Genomic DNA, 16044 nt, shown 5'->3' on the forward strand with positions numbered 1-16044 from the left:
AATGCAGCTGTTTTGTGGTTTTCTCCCGACATGAGAGCCACTGAAGATTTTTTTGATGGTAACGTGCCACCAAATATACAACAACCAGCAGAGAGGGGCGGAGTTAGCAGTAGCTTATTATCATTTAAACAGACATGCAACAAAACGGCTTGCTGTGAACTTGTTTTTGACAAGGTAAAAAAGGGTTTAGTTTTACACGATCAGTGAGGAATTTTAACCAAAGTATTCTTCAGACATTTCACGAAGACCCTAAAGAATCGTACCAACTTGTGGAAAATGGGCATCCGATGTCCCCTTTAATATTGGAATCCTTTAAGTACATGAAGAGCAGTAGGTGCTACATCCAGGGTTTTCTTTAGAACCATTGTAGTTTTATTGGCATTTTGAATTAGTTTTTATTTTTTTAGTAAAAATAAAAAAATTATTTAGTCATTTTTAGTATTTTTTTAATGCCTATATAGTTTTTCTTTATTTTTATTGTGGTTTTAGTTCTTCAACCTAAATTAAAATGAGAAATTATTTATTTAATCTAATGCTTACTGTATTTCAATGAACTTAAAATACAGTATGAAATTAATTTTTTTTATGGTTTTAGTTAACTATATCAATCCTGCTACATACTGCAGGTTTAGCAAACATTCTCACATTTGCAGAGCATTGCTGACACTTAAATATAACTGGCCATTTTAATTTCTTGGCTTTCTGACATAGGAAATCCAAAAACTATTTCAGAAAGTTATTTTTGCAGTTTATATTTTTGTACTGAGCTGTTGTTATAAAGGTTGTGACAGTATGTTTTCACAGCTCCTCTCAGTAGTTCAAGGAAATTTGATTCTTGATGATATGACCCCTTTAATTTCACAACATCCTGTGTAAAAACAGCATTACTCAGAAAATGAATGTTTTTCTCGTGGACTTGGGTGAGAAAACGGAACATTTTACAGAAAGAGCAGCCTGTTTCAAGTTTTTCAGGTACCCATCATCCTGTTGTTGGCATAAAACATTTATAATACATTCCAAATTTTTTGCCAATTCATTTATGAACCTCAAAAGCCACGAGAAATGCTGTTCTGACAAGGATGCAATGCTTAGGATATTAAAAATGTTGCAGAGCTCCGTCTGGGGTTGAGAATGGGTGGTCCTGACTACCTGGTGTCATTGGGCACGCCGCCGGAGGATTTGGTGGCGTGGCCGTGTTCCCCTGGGGCTAATGGAGGGGCGGGACGGGGACCTGGGGGACACAACTGGGGACGTAGATCACACGGGAGACTCCGAGAGCTGTGGTGGAAAAACAGACTGACGGCCTCAGTATTCTGCTTTGGATGATGTGTGCATGTGTGAAAGTGTTTATTATTAAATAAGGCACAGCTTTACACATTTTCTAATGTCAGCATACAAACACAAAACAACACACACCCGTATGAAGCTCTATGTTGCAGCAGAGATAGTGGTTAAAGCTTAAATATAAACTACAGCATTAAAAGCAGCGTGACTCATTTAATTAAACCCTCCTCCAGTTTAAACAGAACACAAGGGCATGCATAGGAGGGACATATATGCACAAGCATTATAATACCACTAAGATGTGCTACTGGTGAAGACCCAGGACATGACCTACCTGAAGGTCTCAGAATGAGATGAAGGGATAAAGAGGCATGGGTTTGGAGGATCGCTGTGGCAACGGGGGACTTTGACAGGTCGAGGGCTATTTCGTGGGCCTGATGGAAGATTTTGCATCAGATGCCATTATCAATTTACTGCTAAACTCCTACTAATTGCCTTAAAAATTATTTTTGTGAAAAGCAATTTTCTGTAAACACATTATTCAATTAAAAAAATAATAATAATTATTCAAAATTATGTAAATTGCATAAGCTAAAAGCATAAACAGTGACCTTAAACACCGCAAGGAAAGAGAGCACTTACCAAAGTACATACTACTGACTGGACTGTGCGGTTTACCGATAATATGCCCTATACATTCATTCATCAGAGCTTGCAAACTCTACAAGACACAAGATTAACAACATAAATTCAATTGCAATTGCAAAACAGATATTAAAACAACAGGGCATGGCTATCTCACCAGAAAGTCATCTTCTGGCAAGGCTGACATAAACGCAGCCTCAATCGCTTGAAGAAAATCAAAGCCTTGCGTCGCCCACCTAGAGATTAAATAAAAATGTAACCTCAAATAACATTTGAAAGCTTGTTAAAAGAACAAGATTGCAATATCGTTTATTGAGAAAGAAGCTGGAAATGTATTCTTTGAACATTAGCATCTCTGTGGGATGAAACACTGGCTCTGCTCCAAAACCTAGTGAGCTTCCTACAGAGACAGCATGTTAAGGCAGCACAGATGCACTCCTGCTCCAAAATGTAGGCAGCAAGAAAATGCAGGGTCCTCAGAAAACTTTTTTAGCACTGCATGCATCCTTTAAAGAAAATGCAAGCCTATAATGCAAGTCAACAAGTCTAAGAATCATACCATCTAAAATGAAGACATAGCATAAATAAAAAAAAATTAAAAAACATTTACTCAAAACTTGTGCATGTACTATGTTTCCTATGCTTATTAGAACAATGTTCTGTATCGGAACAAGCTCTTTTTTTTTTTTTTCAATTCAAATCAACTGCCCATGTAAGAAATAGACTGCATAACACCCTCTTTGTTTTTGGAACAGAGCCTACTCACCTTGGACGAGTGCCTCTTCCGCTTTCACACTTCGTGAGGACAAAGTTCATCCACTTGCGGGCAAAAGCGATGTAACGATCCCCTATCCGCCGCCTGAACTCTCCAGACATCAGCCGCACAACCTCTTTATGATACTGCAGGAAAACAAAAAGCATATGCTGAACTGATAGACTCGAGAAAAATCCTTGTGTGTTTGCCTTCTTCATACTTGACACGTATCCTTAACATATTTTTTTCTTGAACTTCTTTTAATTCTGTGTTGTTGGCTTGAAAGAAAACAAGGAACATCTGCACGCTACCTGACAAAGATCTATGACTGAAACTTTGCTATTTTATTAAATAAAACAAAGGGAATAGGTGAACAGCTGTTGGACATGTTTTGAATGTATTTTCCCCCTCTTTTGTGCTTTTAGCTCACATGGCTAATTAACGTAAACATGGATATAAAAACAGCACTGAAGAAAATTAAGGCTTATTAGCCAACTACTAATTAGACTTTATTTTAGATTCAAGGGTGCAGGAAACCCACATGGACGTTCAACCACTAAACTTCACCATATCATTACTAGCTCTTTTTAACAGCCTTAAATAGAAGGGAACGGAAACAGTGGCACATTTTCTGATAGCCCTGGGACAAAAGTTGCAATCTTTAATGTCTAACAGATTAGTAAGCTACTTAAAGTTGGCATCAACCAGAAATGGCATTCTTTTCCTCCCTATTGTGACATATATAGTGAAAGGGCAGAACTTGATTTCTCCATTGAGAATTGATTGAATCAGCTGGATTGCTGTTTGCTAATTGTGATTTCATGGTGTGCAGCATTCATATACACAGAACACCATCAGTTTCAGACCTCAAAAGCGAAATTGTAGCCCTGTATCATGGCCTCTCTGTAATACTGCTGCAGTGTGGCTTTCTCCGTCTCCTCCACCTCAGCCTCAAACTCTGACGTGAACATGTAATCCACACGGTCGATCGCGGTGTTGATCTTGATGCACAGCTGGAGAGCCTCATTCTGAAAGGACAGAAAATGTTCTTTAAAACAGCAGCTCAAACCAAAATTACCATATACTCCATCTGTATGTTACATCAGCGTTCAGTGACACAGATTGAAACCCCTGCTTGATGTGATTTGAAAGTGGGTCTCCAAGTACACATCAGCTGATGTCAGAAAACAGAAACTGGGACCACAAAATCTAGTTAGTTTTTTTTGTATCACCTTGAGCTGTTCCAGGGCAGAGACGATAAGTGGTTGGCTGGATGTCTGCTCTCGGCTGAGGGTCAGAAGTTCTTCCATAGACTGCTGGAAGGCTTTGCGTTGTGTCACCAGGTGGGCCGACTGCATCACAACCAGCAACAGATTGTCCACCTAGGAAGCATATATGACATATTAGAAGCTGTAACGAATGGGTGACCTGTAAACTGAAATGATTATATAGAAAATTAGAAGTCAAAGATTTATTCCAAATCTAAAAATTGTAAAACATAAATTTTTCTTCAAAGACAGAAAAATACATTAAAATGGGCAATATATACAAAATACAATCTAAAAATAACTGTTTTCTATTGAATAGTTTTAAAATGTAATTTATTACTGTGATGGCAAAGCTGAATTTTCAGCAGCTATTACTCCAGTCTCACATGATCCCCCAGAAATCATTATAATTCATTCATTCATATCATTATAATGATAACTTGGTTCTAATTTATCATCAATTACTATTGGTGCTCAATTATTAATAATGGTTATTATTATCAGTGATGTACACAGTTAATATTGCTTAATATTTGAGGTTTTACTGTACCTTTTGATTAACGTAACGCGTCCTTTAAAAAAAACAAAAAGTAATTAACTTTAGGAAGTTAGTGTATTATGGTTACCCAAAAGATGTGCAGAAACGACTTTTAATGACTAAAATAGAAGTTATTTTAAATTGTAATATTATTGTTTTATTAAAATAAACTGTAATTTTAATACTATTTCAATTGAAATATTCCAAAATATTACCGTTTTACTGTATTTTTGATCAAATAAATACAGCCTTTATGAGAAAATAGACTTCTTTCAAAAACATTTTAAAAAATCTTAATCACTCCAGACTTTTGATATGTAAATAACTTTTTTGAGGAAGTGACTCATTCTATGTACTAACAGCACTGAATGGTTAAACTAAGATCATCACATGCCTAGCTTCATACCTTCATGGCCCGTAATGTGTCTACAGTCTCCACCTGAGGTACTAGTTTGAGCACAGTGCCGTCCCACTCAGTCCAGGTACCATCGGAGCTCGAGTCCCCAACTCCATGTTTGCTAATGAGCAGATAGGCCTCATCTTCTGGGACCTCGTCTGGCTCTTTCGAGCAGTCCTTTCCAGCTGCTGCATTCAACAGCTGTAAGATGACTAGCCGCTGCTCCATCAGATCACAAGGGACGAAAACCTGGAGCTCCTCCAGTCCTGGGATTTGGACCTAAGAAAAGGGGCACACAATGACAAAGTTATTAAGCACATGTAGAGCATCTATCTATAGCAGACTATCATTAATATAGAGGAACGTCTTAATACTTTGACATAATTCTTGGCCTTCAGTGCTTGGAGGAGGGAGGGAACTCCACTGGTTAACCTGAATTCTGCAGCAATCTCAAGATCCTGAGTAGAAGTAAAGCAGAACGTTAAAATTGCACATTATAGTGACACAACACAGTGCAAACATAGTGTCAAGTGAACTCACCTTGCGCAGCATCTTGGCAAAGCCTAATGCTTTAGATGCTCTCTCCCTGGCTTCATGGAAGAGCTCTTTGAGCGAACGACTCGTCTCGATCACCGAACGTCTGCAGGAGGAAAAAAAAACAGGGATAAATGCTAAATGCTTAAAAAAACTCAGTCAGTAAGATTTTTTTAGGATGTCTTAAAAATAATACAGTAGAATAGTGAATAGTAATATTGTGAAATATTGTTACAATGTAAAATAATTGTTTTCTTTTTTAATATATTTTAAAATACAATTTATTCCTGTGAATTCTCAGCAGCCATTACTCCAGTTTTCAGTGTCACGTGATCCTTCAGAAATCATTCTAATATGCTAGCTGGTGCTCAAGAAACTATTTCGTAATCTTATCAGTGTTGAAATCAGATATTTTGCTTAAAATTGTGGTATTCGTGACACTTTTTTAGGATTCTTTGATGAATACATAGATAAAGAGAACAGCATTTTTTTAAATAGATCATTTGGAACACTAAAAATGTCTTTACTGTCACTTTTGATAAATTTAATGTGTCTTTGCTGAATAAAACTAATATTTTCAGATAGATATTAAAACTACATTTGTATTTGACATTAACGGCACCAAACAGAACTGGATTCTATTCTATATAGTTTCTGTTCTATTCTGTCTATAACCCAAACCGTTCTACAGATTTTAGATGAAAAAACATTTTTGCAAGAACAAGACAGATATGATGACATAGCACTGAACACAGAGAAGTTGAGAAGTCAAGCACTGTGTTTATTACTCATTAACTGTCGTCTAAGACGCACCTGATTTCATCCGAGGCAGTGCTGTCATCCGCACACTCCCAGAACTCATTGCCACTCTTCTGAAGGCCAGCATCCAGAAATTCTCCAGTGGATTTTAGCAGCATGCCAGCAATATCACTGGAAAAGACAAACCAGTAGTGATGCTTTTTGTGCACTTTACTTTGATATGTAATTCCAACCAATGGATCACTGCAATCATTTATCCTTCGTTGTTTCATCAAGAAAAAAATAATACCATAGAAACAGCTAGAGCACAGAGTAAAAGACTAACCAAAAGAGTTTCCCTGACTGGGCTTCTCCACCCCGGATGTATGGAGTGATGACTTTGGTGAAATTCCACTCCTCCTCCAGCAGGTTCTTCAGGCTATGGGAGGCTTGAGGCAGCTGCTGTAACATCTGGATCCAGCTGCGCATGTAGTCAAAGTACACCTGCATGCACAAGCACACAGAAACATTTATTGTCTGTTTATTTTCTTCAGATCACTGGCATTCAGGATGGAGATGTTTGCTGGATTATTCTAAACACAATTTAACCGCAGAAGGATAAATCTTTATTTTTAGATTTTTTTATTTTATTTTATAATGAAAAAACCACAGAGCTGGGCAAAAAACACTGGTAAAGATTAGCAGTCATCAAACACGGGGAACTACTCCCATTGAGTCACAATGAAATAATTGTACCGTTAACATCTTATTATAACTAATGTCCTCATTTGTGATGATTACAGGTGATATACACATCAGATTCACACCTTCACGCAGAATCTGGGTCGTATTGGGTTGTTTATTGGAATTTAGCGTAGCAAGATTGACTTCCTCAATGAGTCACTGTCACTTGGTCATGAATGTAAAGGTAATTAAACAAGAAAGCCTGCGAGTACGATTACAACACCAGTCAGTCCTAATCCCACCTCTAGCATTTTGTGCAGATCCTCCTCAAACTCGTCGATGTTGGCGTTAGTCTGCAGACCCTGGGGGTCAGTGACGACGCCTTGCAGCATGAACTGATAGTATTGTTTCATCAGGAGCCCTCCTTTAAGAACCTCTTTACACTCACGCACCAACTACAACACACAAATACACAAGTCAGACATTTTTGAAGTCTCTAGGAATAATTTCATGGCATTTAATTTAGTCATGCTGAATGTGTGAACAGCTTTCATGAGTTTCTGAGTCTTGAAGAGAGCCAAACACAATTTCTTCATAAGGCATCACATTTCAAAACAGCCTTAAGTCATAAGAATAAATCAAATAAAATGTGCAATAAACACTATCAGTTGGTTTCTACACAAAAAAAAAAAAAAAAGTCATGCACAAATAAAAAGATGAAATTATAATTATAGTACAGTGGCCGAAAGAGCTCAATATGCTGCAACTTCAGAAAACAGATGCAAATAGAAAAAGCACCAGCAAATCAAGAAGACATCTTCATCAATCTGACAGCAGGTGCTGCAAATGCTCACAACACAACCAAATAAAGAATTTTATTTGCAGCGTGTTTCTTTGTTTGGTTGTGTTGTGAGTATTCGCAGTGTGTTTCTTTATTTGTTTGTGTTGTGAGCATTTGCAGCGCGTGTGTTGACGAAGTTGTTTTCTTAATTTGCAGGTGTTTTTTCAATTTGCAGCACGTTGAGCTCTCTCGGCCACCGTATGACAGGCTCTTATGTTGGCTTAATCAAAGAATAATAAATAAAAATAAAATAAATATAACTACATATAAATATAAAAAATACAGGAAAAAAGTTATATTGTGAAATATGATTGCAATTTAAAATAAGTAATTTCTATTTTTATATTTTATATGTCCATTACTGTGATGGCAAAGATGAATTTTTGGCATCATTACTCCAGTCTTCAATGTCACATGGTCCTTCAGAAATTATTCCAACATTATCACCGTTGAAAACAGTTGTGGTGCTTAATATTTTTTATATGATTCTTATAGCATATAAGATACTTTGAAGAATAGAAAGTTTAAAGGAACGCAATTTATTTGAAATAGAAATCCCTTGTAACATCATAAATGTCTTAATCACTTTTGATTAATTTAACCCCCAAATGTTTGAACGGCAGTGTTTATACAACATGTAGGTACATGCAAGTAATGACCTGCTTGATGCTGAGCAGGGACGGTTCCCCTGCAGGCCTTTGCTCAAGGCGCAGTTTGAGGCACTCGTGAATAACATTTAGCAGCACACGGCAAAGCACCAAGAAGGCCGGCCGGAATGAGGGTAGGTCCATGTCCACAAGCTCCTTCCACGATACTCGTCCCGACTCCGCCTCCTCCTCCACCTGACCGGACACGTGACGCGATAGCTCTGGAAGGTAGTCACAGTGCTGCAAAGAATAACCCGGGACCGCTGACAACTAACAGGAACAGAGCAATGAGAACATGGACGTTGATTCAGTACATGAACAGAAAACAGAAAACACTGACAACAAAATATTGCAGAAATACTGATAAGTAGAATGAAAGACAGTACACGCTAACACCAATCTCAAAGAAGTTCTTGCAAATGAAAATTCACAATTTTTTCACCCTCATGTTGTTCCAAACTTGTACGATTTTCTTTTGGCAGAAGGCAGATGAGTTTCTGAAGCATTTCCTGGCTGCTATATTCAAACTAAATGAAGAATGGGACTGTCAGCCTCCAAAATGACAAAATAGCACCATACAAATGGTCTACACAACCTCTGTGCTATATATACACACACCTAGCATACCTACATGTGAAGTTGAAAAAAGAAATTGAAAATCACCGTTTTCTAAATGTGTTTTTGGTCTTACTGCAAATGATTCTTCCATGTATATGCTTTGATTTTTTATATATATTTTTTGTCCTCAAAATTATTAATTAAAATGTGTTTAATCAATCTCCCAATGAAAAGACAGACTTTTCTCTAGTGACGTATGCTGGATTTCTCAAAATATTTAGTTCGCATAAACCCCACCCATTTCTTACAATCCACTGCAGGCTTGCATTTAGATTTGCTTTCATCCAAATCAACAACCACTGAAATGAAATAAGTTAAATGAAACGAAACTTAATTTTCCTCAGATGCATTTCACCATACAGAAGAAAAGATCTGTTGTTACTTCTGTCACATCGCAACTTTATGTCACTTAAAATGCTGACATCTCACATCAGCTAGTCGTGGAGTAGATTAGCCTAATTTGGGTGCGAAACAGTAGGGGGAAAAAAAGAAGTTTTTTTTCTTTTTTTAAACACATCTGCCGATAGTTCACAAAAGTGGTGGAATGATTCATTCACCAATCTAACTCATCTACTTGACTGACTCAATGACCCATTTGCGGAGGTAAACAGCTCACTGGATGTAAACAGAATCATTTGTATGACGACTTTTTGTCCTTTAGGAACTTGAAGATCTAGTTCTCATTTATAGCAACCGCATGGAACAGCAACCAGTACACTTCCTCTTTTGTGCTCAAAAGAAGCAGAAAAGTCACAGTTCTGGAACAAAATGAAGGTGAGGTAATGATGAAAGTATTCTTATTTTGGGGTGAACTAATCCTTCTCAGCTTCTCATTCTTTCCAACCTGCCATAAAGCCAAAAGGAATGTTTTCCCATTTCCTCCGATATTCCACACGTTCACAACCAATCTAACATTCTGCCAACACTCAGTTGCTCTCTCACCTCTAGAGTTGGCGTGTGACTCAACAGAGCAGTTCTGGACCTCTGCAGCGAGCGGTCCATCAGCTTGTGCAATCTGAGGATGAGTTTACGCAGTCCCATCTGTTTAAGCGCCTTATCCACAAAAGGCCTGTATATGGCGGTGGGACAGTAATAAGTCTTGTTGTCCTGTGGGAGGAATTCCTCCTCTGACAGGAGGCGTGAAAACTTTGGCGTGGTGCAAGGCGACTGCTCCCCGTCGCTGGTCGCCTCACTCAAGGTCCTTTCCTCCTCCTCGTTATCAGCAGTGAAGGTAGCGGTGGACTCGGTGTCATCCTCGTCCAACTCATCATCCTCATTGCCGCGGGAGCAGCGAGGCGAGGGGATCTCGAAGATGGGCCAGCCGATGCGGGAAAGGTCCCTGAGGCCCAGCACGGTGCCCATCACGCGCAGCTTCTGGTTCAGGTCCTGAGTGATGTTGAGCCACAAGCAGAGCGCCTGCACCCTGCCCTGGAAGTCTCGAGCTGCGTACTTTTCGTAGTCCTTCTGCAAAGTTTGCAGTGACGGGTACAGAGCCTCCACTGACTCTAACAGTGACATGACCCGCTTGACCTGATCGAAAGCTACTCTCTGCCTTTGCAGGTGCTCTCGGCACTCCAGCACTGAGGAAAAAGGAGCAGCAGCATCGATCTCTCCACAGGACGTGGAGCAGGTGCTAAAGCTAAACGGATCATTCCTGCAGTTGGTTTCACCAGGACAAGAGTTGCTCTCCTCGACTAAGACGTTGCTCTCAAGCCAAGCTAAGCTGCTATAGTCCACTTTGAAGTGCAGAACCTCGTTGATGATGTCAGGTATGGCTTGGCGGGCAGTGTATAGGTACAGGTCCTGGTCCACAACGCTACGGCGGGCATGCCAGGCCTGCAACTCCAACCAGATGACCTCATTGTTCTGGCCATTAGACGCTGTGTTCTCCAGGCCTCGCTGCTCCTTCTCTTTCTTCTTGGAAGATATGGAGGTAAGCTTAAGCAGAAGCCGTAGAGTCTCAAAGAATTTGAGGCGGTCTGCCGGACAGTCTGTGCGCGAGGTCTGTCGGTGGGTGCGAACGGGCAACATGCCCAGGCTCAGGTAGGGCTTGCGGGGATCCATGTTTCTGGAGCCAATGGGACTGGTCTTGGACATCGGATCCAGCATGAAGGAGGCCTCAAACGTCTTCTTGCTGTCCCGCTCGTTGGAGCGCTGGTTGAAGCGCTGCTTCTTTTCTTGCTTGTAGCTGTGCTCTTCAGAAGGTTCGGCTGATCTGACTGCCTCACGTTCTCGTTGAGACAACGGGCTGGAGGAACACGGCTTCTCTGTTGACGAAAGAGATGAAGTTAGTGACAGAGACAACCCATTTGTCACAATGAGGTTACAAAAAAGGTCTAATTTCTTATATATATATATATATATATATATATATAGTAACTGATCACAAAATTCACGGTTCGGTTCGATACGACACCATGGTGTCACGGTTCGGTACGTATTCGATACACGGGGCGGGGTAATTGGTTACATCGCAATGTTGGAAATATTTCTGTTTTAAACCATGAAGGTGAGCAAATGCATATCACACAAGCACGCGTTTGCCCACGTGCAAATTTTGCGCAATATTTATGCTGGCTGGTGAACATCTTAATCTCAGTCAATTCACTATGCAGAAAGTGAAAGTAAAAACGGAATGACAGAGTTATGACGGAGCTTTCGGCATCTGACGCCGCTTATTCTCTCAGAGACGACGAGAGACAAATCTACTTCAACATAGGCCTATGCTGATAACGATATAGGCTATAGCTGTTTTCATTTGTTCCATAAATATGTATCTTGTGGCCCATACATATTGAAAAAAAAAAAGAAACGTATTTTGTGTTAATATTTTAATTATAGGACTATAATTTAATAATAAAAGTAACTTAATAATAGGCCTAATAAAAATAAGAATGTAACAGGCCTACATTATATTATATTAACATTATATTTCACACACTTTAAGCTCTTTTATTTTCAAATTGTAATAGGATTAGTCCAACGAAGCGCGTTAACGCAGGCGATTCATTTTGTTCAGTTTAACGCATTAAAATTATTTAACGCCGTTAAAGCAGGGGTGGGACTTAGGGTTGGCCACCCCACTCATAACTATTAATTATGTCTCTTTCTTGACAAGAAGCGCATTTATTCAGTCGCAGAACGTCTTTAAGAGCACATCAAACAGGAGACGTTTCAGACGAGCACTTCAGCTTCACTTCAGCGTCAAACGCGGAAACTGTACTGTGCTCGCAGCGCATGCTCTTCAATACACGCACAAAGGTGCCGGCGCGCGCATAGCCTGTATCATTTAATATCAAATCGCGAAAGAAACTACTAGCATGCAATGTCGTGATCAGTTAAGTCATGAAGTTACCAAAAAGGCGATTAAAGCTGCCATAAAACTGTGCATGCATGTAATGTTATATATGAGTTACATTAAGAACATGTCTCTGAAATGGTTTTCAAAACTGTCCCTGGAGTCTCCCTCATCTAACACACTCGATTCAACTCGTCAGCACATTAGAAGAGACTGAAATGGGTCAAGTAGAATAGAGTTGAGAGTTCAGCATCTAAAAGCGCATACAGTTGCTGATGAATGTATAGGATGACAACTAATGCATGGTGTAGCTTATTAGAATGCCGATATATGCCTCTAAAATTTAAGCTATGAGGGCAAAAACGCCCCTGGATGGGATTTGTTTTGTCATATCATATGACATAGACAGCAATATCACAAAAGCAAAAATAAAATTGCAAATGTGATACTGATATTGATAGTGATATGTTGTTATACATCAGTTCAATAAACCAAAAGTTAATATTTTGTTAAATTTTAGATACAATATTGTCAGGTTTTGCTCAATTTCACAAACAATAGTTCCAAACAAAGCAATAGCCGAGCTGAATATGGTTGACTATTTTTTTATCAGTTATCACCAACTTTGCTCAGTTGTTGAAGCCCTAGTTATTATTCTTCAATTAAAAATTATTTTATTCCCCCTATTAAATAAATGTCAGTTCACAGAGCTGGAGTAAATGCGTTTTTTTTTTTCTTTTGCCATTCAACATGATCTTAAGCTCTTGAATGTCACTCCAGAATGATGGCTGTGCACCACTGACATCACTGAGTGGGGCCCTAACACCATATGTTTCAGAAATTTGCCAAGTTAAGGGCTCTCACCTTTGACCTTTGACCCCTGGCTGCTTCTCTGGTGTTTGTAGGACATGCGTTTTATCTGCCGAGGAGTGCGGGGAGGGGAGGTGCTGTAGAGAGTCTCCTCTTCCTGGCTGGGCTCGTCCCAGGACTCATCCACCTCAGTGTTCTGCTGGGGCACATCTTTGGATGAGTCCTTGAGCCTGAATAGAAATCACATTAATCCAAAATATGAGTATGAAGCAGAACCTGAAGTGCAGCTTTGAGCAAAACTAAAAGCTAAACCACATTTATATCATCAAAACAGAAGAATTTATATATAAAAAAATTAAAATAAAAATCCACAGCAAAGTCTAGAAGCATATTATAAGGGTCTTTCGGTTTTTAAGAGGATTACAAATCGGAAGAGGAAATTCATCCCATAGACAATGTAATGAACAAAAAGCACTGATTGCCTAACTGGTGCAAAACTCACCGTCATGCTGAGACAAACTGTGTACGTAGGTGTATTTGAACACGTGCATGTCTCTGTGTGCGTGTGTGGGAGGAAAATAATATTGATAGAGGGCTATTGTCAGGCAATGGAGGAAGGGATCACTTTCACAGTAGGGTCAGACTTTGGTTGAGTTAATCTGTGATTCCACTCACAAAGACCACTCAGAGCAAAGCCAGGAGTCATCCATCTGCCCCTCACACATACATAAATTCACCCACAATCCCCAGGGAGTCTCCAGCCAGCCCAAAAGTCCCCCCAGACACCTGCTGCAGGGTATTGTGGTCCTCGTGCCAGAACATTCAGACACAGCCCTCCCGATACCCTGCACCCCACCGCTGCTGCCACTTAACATATGGATACCACCCCAAGATCCATCATTTACATTTAGCTGACTCACATCACTTTAGCACTGTTTACTATGGTTGCACAATTTGGGGAGAAAAAAAATCTAATTGTGACTTTTCTGATAAAAAATTATTTGAAAGTAAAACTTTATAAATACAATACTAATATTTATCATCTTAATTTCTTTATTTTCAAACTTTAAAATGACTTTGTTATGGTTGAAAACTGCAAGGAGCCTTTAAAGCTTCTCTTTTGTTGACAACAGTCGGTTTATAAGCGCTTCTTATTGCAAATTTGGGAGGATTGTTGGCATGACGCCTTCCCAAATGCACAATATAAGCGACCCAAACTCACAGTGCATGCAGAGATGAGTTCATGAGAAGCATTTTCTGCAAATCAACCCGTTCTGATACACTAAAAAAAAACACACCAGATAATGAGCTGCTAATGTTTAAAACGCCACATTGCCATTCTTCAAATATGCAGCACATATATTTAAACTGCAGATATCACGTTTTCAGCTACTTTGATCAATCATGCAACCCTACACACTGCATGCAAATTAATGTGTGTTTTTCAACAATGAACACAGCAAGCAATAGCATAATTTCTGAAAACTCGACCATACAAGCAATACGAAAGTTTCCATAACTTTTACTTATTTCTCTCTAGGAGCAAATATGCACTATGACATGCAAATAACATCTGTACAGAAAACGAAACTAGTTGCATGCAGGGTGTTTCTGTGCAAAATTTAGGCTCAAACTGCCCAGTCCAACTCTCAAAAGCTTGCTAGGAGAGTGACAGTATTTGTGTTTGAAGGTGCAGCCCTGGGCAGAGTCTAACTGTGACCAAACCCTTCAGGAATGGCACAGGAAATGGTGAAATCACCCAGGCTCCGGCTGTTTGTTTGGTTGTCATGACGTATCTCCATTGAACGCTGCTTGAGCACTAGAGCAGAAAGGTCTAGAGAATTCCGCCTCTGTACTATCACCCCACTGAAAGTCATCCAACCCGCAGGAGCACCACAGAGTGCAACCCCATAATGCACAAAAGCAACACAAGCTGTTGATTTACGGCTGCATATGGAGCTCAGGTCTACTGAATAGCTCGTCCAAGGTAATCAGGAACAAACTATACAAAAGAGGAATGTTACAGCCTTTGACGAGGGCCATAAACAGAGCTGATCACATCTGCCTCGCTGCAGTCAAGAGAAGCCAGTGAACTCTGACCCATCCGCCACTGGAGTCATTGTTGTAGCCTGCAGAGCTTCATTGTGTGCGAGCGGCACGTGGACCAGACGGTCTCCGCGTCTAATGGCTGGTTGCAGCCAGCACTAGGAATGAATGATATTGCTGAAATGATTCATGTTTAATACTTCTGACAATACTCAATATACTAAAGAGACATTTTTAAGTATTTATTAAAAAATCTGAATTTGGACCGAATGGGGCCCACTAAGACCCTTTATATTATAACATGCTCATTGGACCTATATTCATCAAAGAACCCTGACAAAATATATTAATGTTTCCACAAAAACTTTCCTGGAAGAAAGTTTCTTCACATCCGTTAGCAATCATATGTTTAGTGGTCTAAATCATCTGTGGAAGGTGTAGGAACATAAAAGGTTTGTCCAATCATATCCCTCGGTCCAAACATTATGACTGGCTTTCTTACCTGCCTGTCAACATATGTATTTGCATATGTCCACGCATTCAGTTACGCTATTGCAGACCGAGAATGGATGACGTTATTATTGTAATAGCATGCAATTTACATTGTAATGTTTTCTCACGGGTAAATGAGACATGAGGTAATCTGACATTGTTGCATTCAACCCCACACTAACACAGTCTCTCATTGTGTTGCTGGTTACTAGCCTCTGGTCTGCCTGTGCATGTTCATGTGGTTTTGAAGAGTGACTTGCAGGGAAGGTGGGATCTTATGCTTTCAAAGTTAGCTTGCTATTGCTAGCCTCGGCGTATACCACCTATGTTAATACGATTATGCTTGCTACGATTATGATCTTAATTGCATTATTTAGATAGAAGTATGAGGTAAAGTTTAATCGCAATATTGCCAAAATCTCATTATAATCGCATTAAGAGGGTGCATGT

At 39.5% G+C, this 16044-nt stretch overlaps 1 protein-coding gene across 4 annotated transcripts in view; it reads right to left on the bottom strand.

Moving 5' to 3' along the window:
• The window catches only part of LOC306882695 (mitogen-activated protein kinase kinase kinase 4-like), a 32067-nt gene that overhangs the window by 10633 nt on the left and 5390 nt on the right, over window positions 1-16044 (bottom strand). For 2 of the 4 annotated variants that reach the window (XM_079437524.1, XM_079437526.1), the window contains exons 2-17: window positions 13111-13286; window positions 9891-11215; window positions 8343-8600; window positions 7145-7297; window positions 6505-6662; window positions 6234-6350; window positions 5427-5526; window positions 5261-5344; window positions 4896-5165; window positions 3916-4065; window positions 3550-3711; window positions 2696-2829; window positions 2087-2165; window positions 1927-2005; window positions 1619-1718; window positions 1150-1278 (exon numbers count right to left, since the gene is read on the bottom strand). In XM_079437524.1, the coding sequence (XP_079293650.1) occupies window positions 1150-1278; window positions 1619-1718; window positions 1927-2005; window positions 2087-2165; window positions 2696-2829; window positions 3550-3711; window positions 3916-4065; window positions 4896-5165; window positions 5261-5344; window positions 5427-5526; window positions 6234-6350; window positions 6505-6662; window positions 7145-7297; window positions 8343-8600; window positions 9891-11215; window positions 13111-13286 (3474 nt within the window). The remainder of the gene's footprint in view (window positions 1-1149; window positions 1279-1618; window positions 1719-1926; window positions 2006-2086; window positions 2166-2695; window positions 2830-3549; window positions 3712-3915; window positions 4066-4895; window positions 5166-5260; window positions 5345-5426; window positions 5527-6233; window positions 6351-6504; window positions 6663-7144; window positions 7298-8342; window positions 8601-9890; window positions 11216-13110; window positions 13287-16044) is intronic. The other 2 variants (XM_079437525.1, XM_079437527.1) reach the window with 1 other exon arrangement.

The sequence above is a fragment of the Barbus barbus genome, assembly GCF_936440315.1.
Source record: "Barbus barbus genome assembly, chromosome: 16".
In the NCBI taxonomy this organism is placed as follows: Eukaryota; Metazoa; Chordata; class Actinopteri; order Cypriniformes; family Cyprinidae; genus Barbus; species Barbus barbus.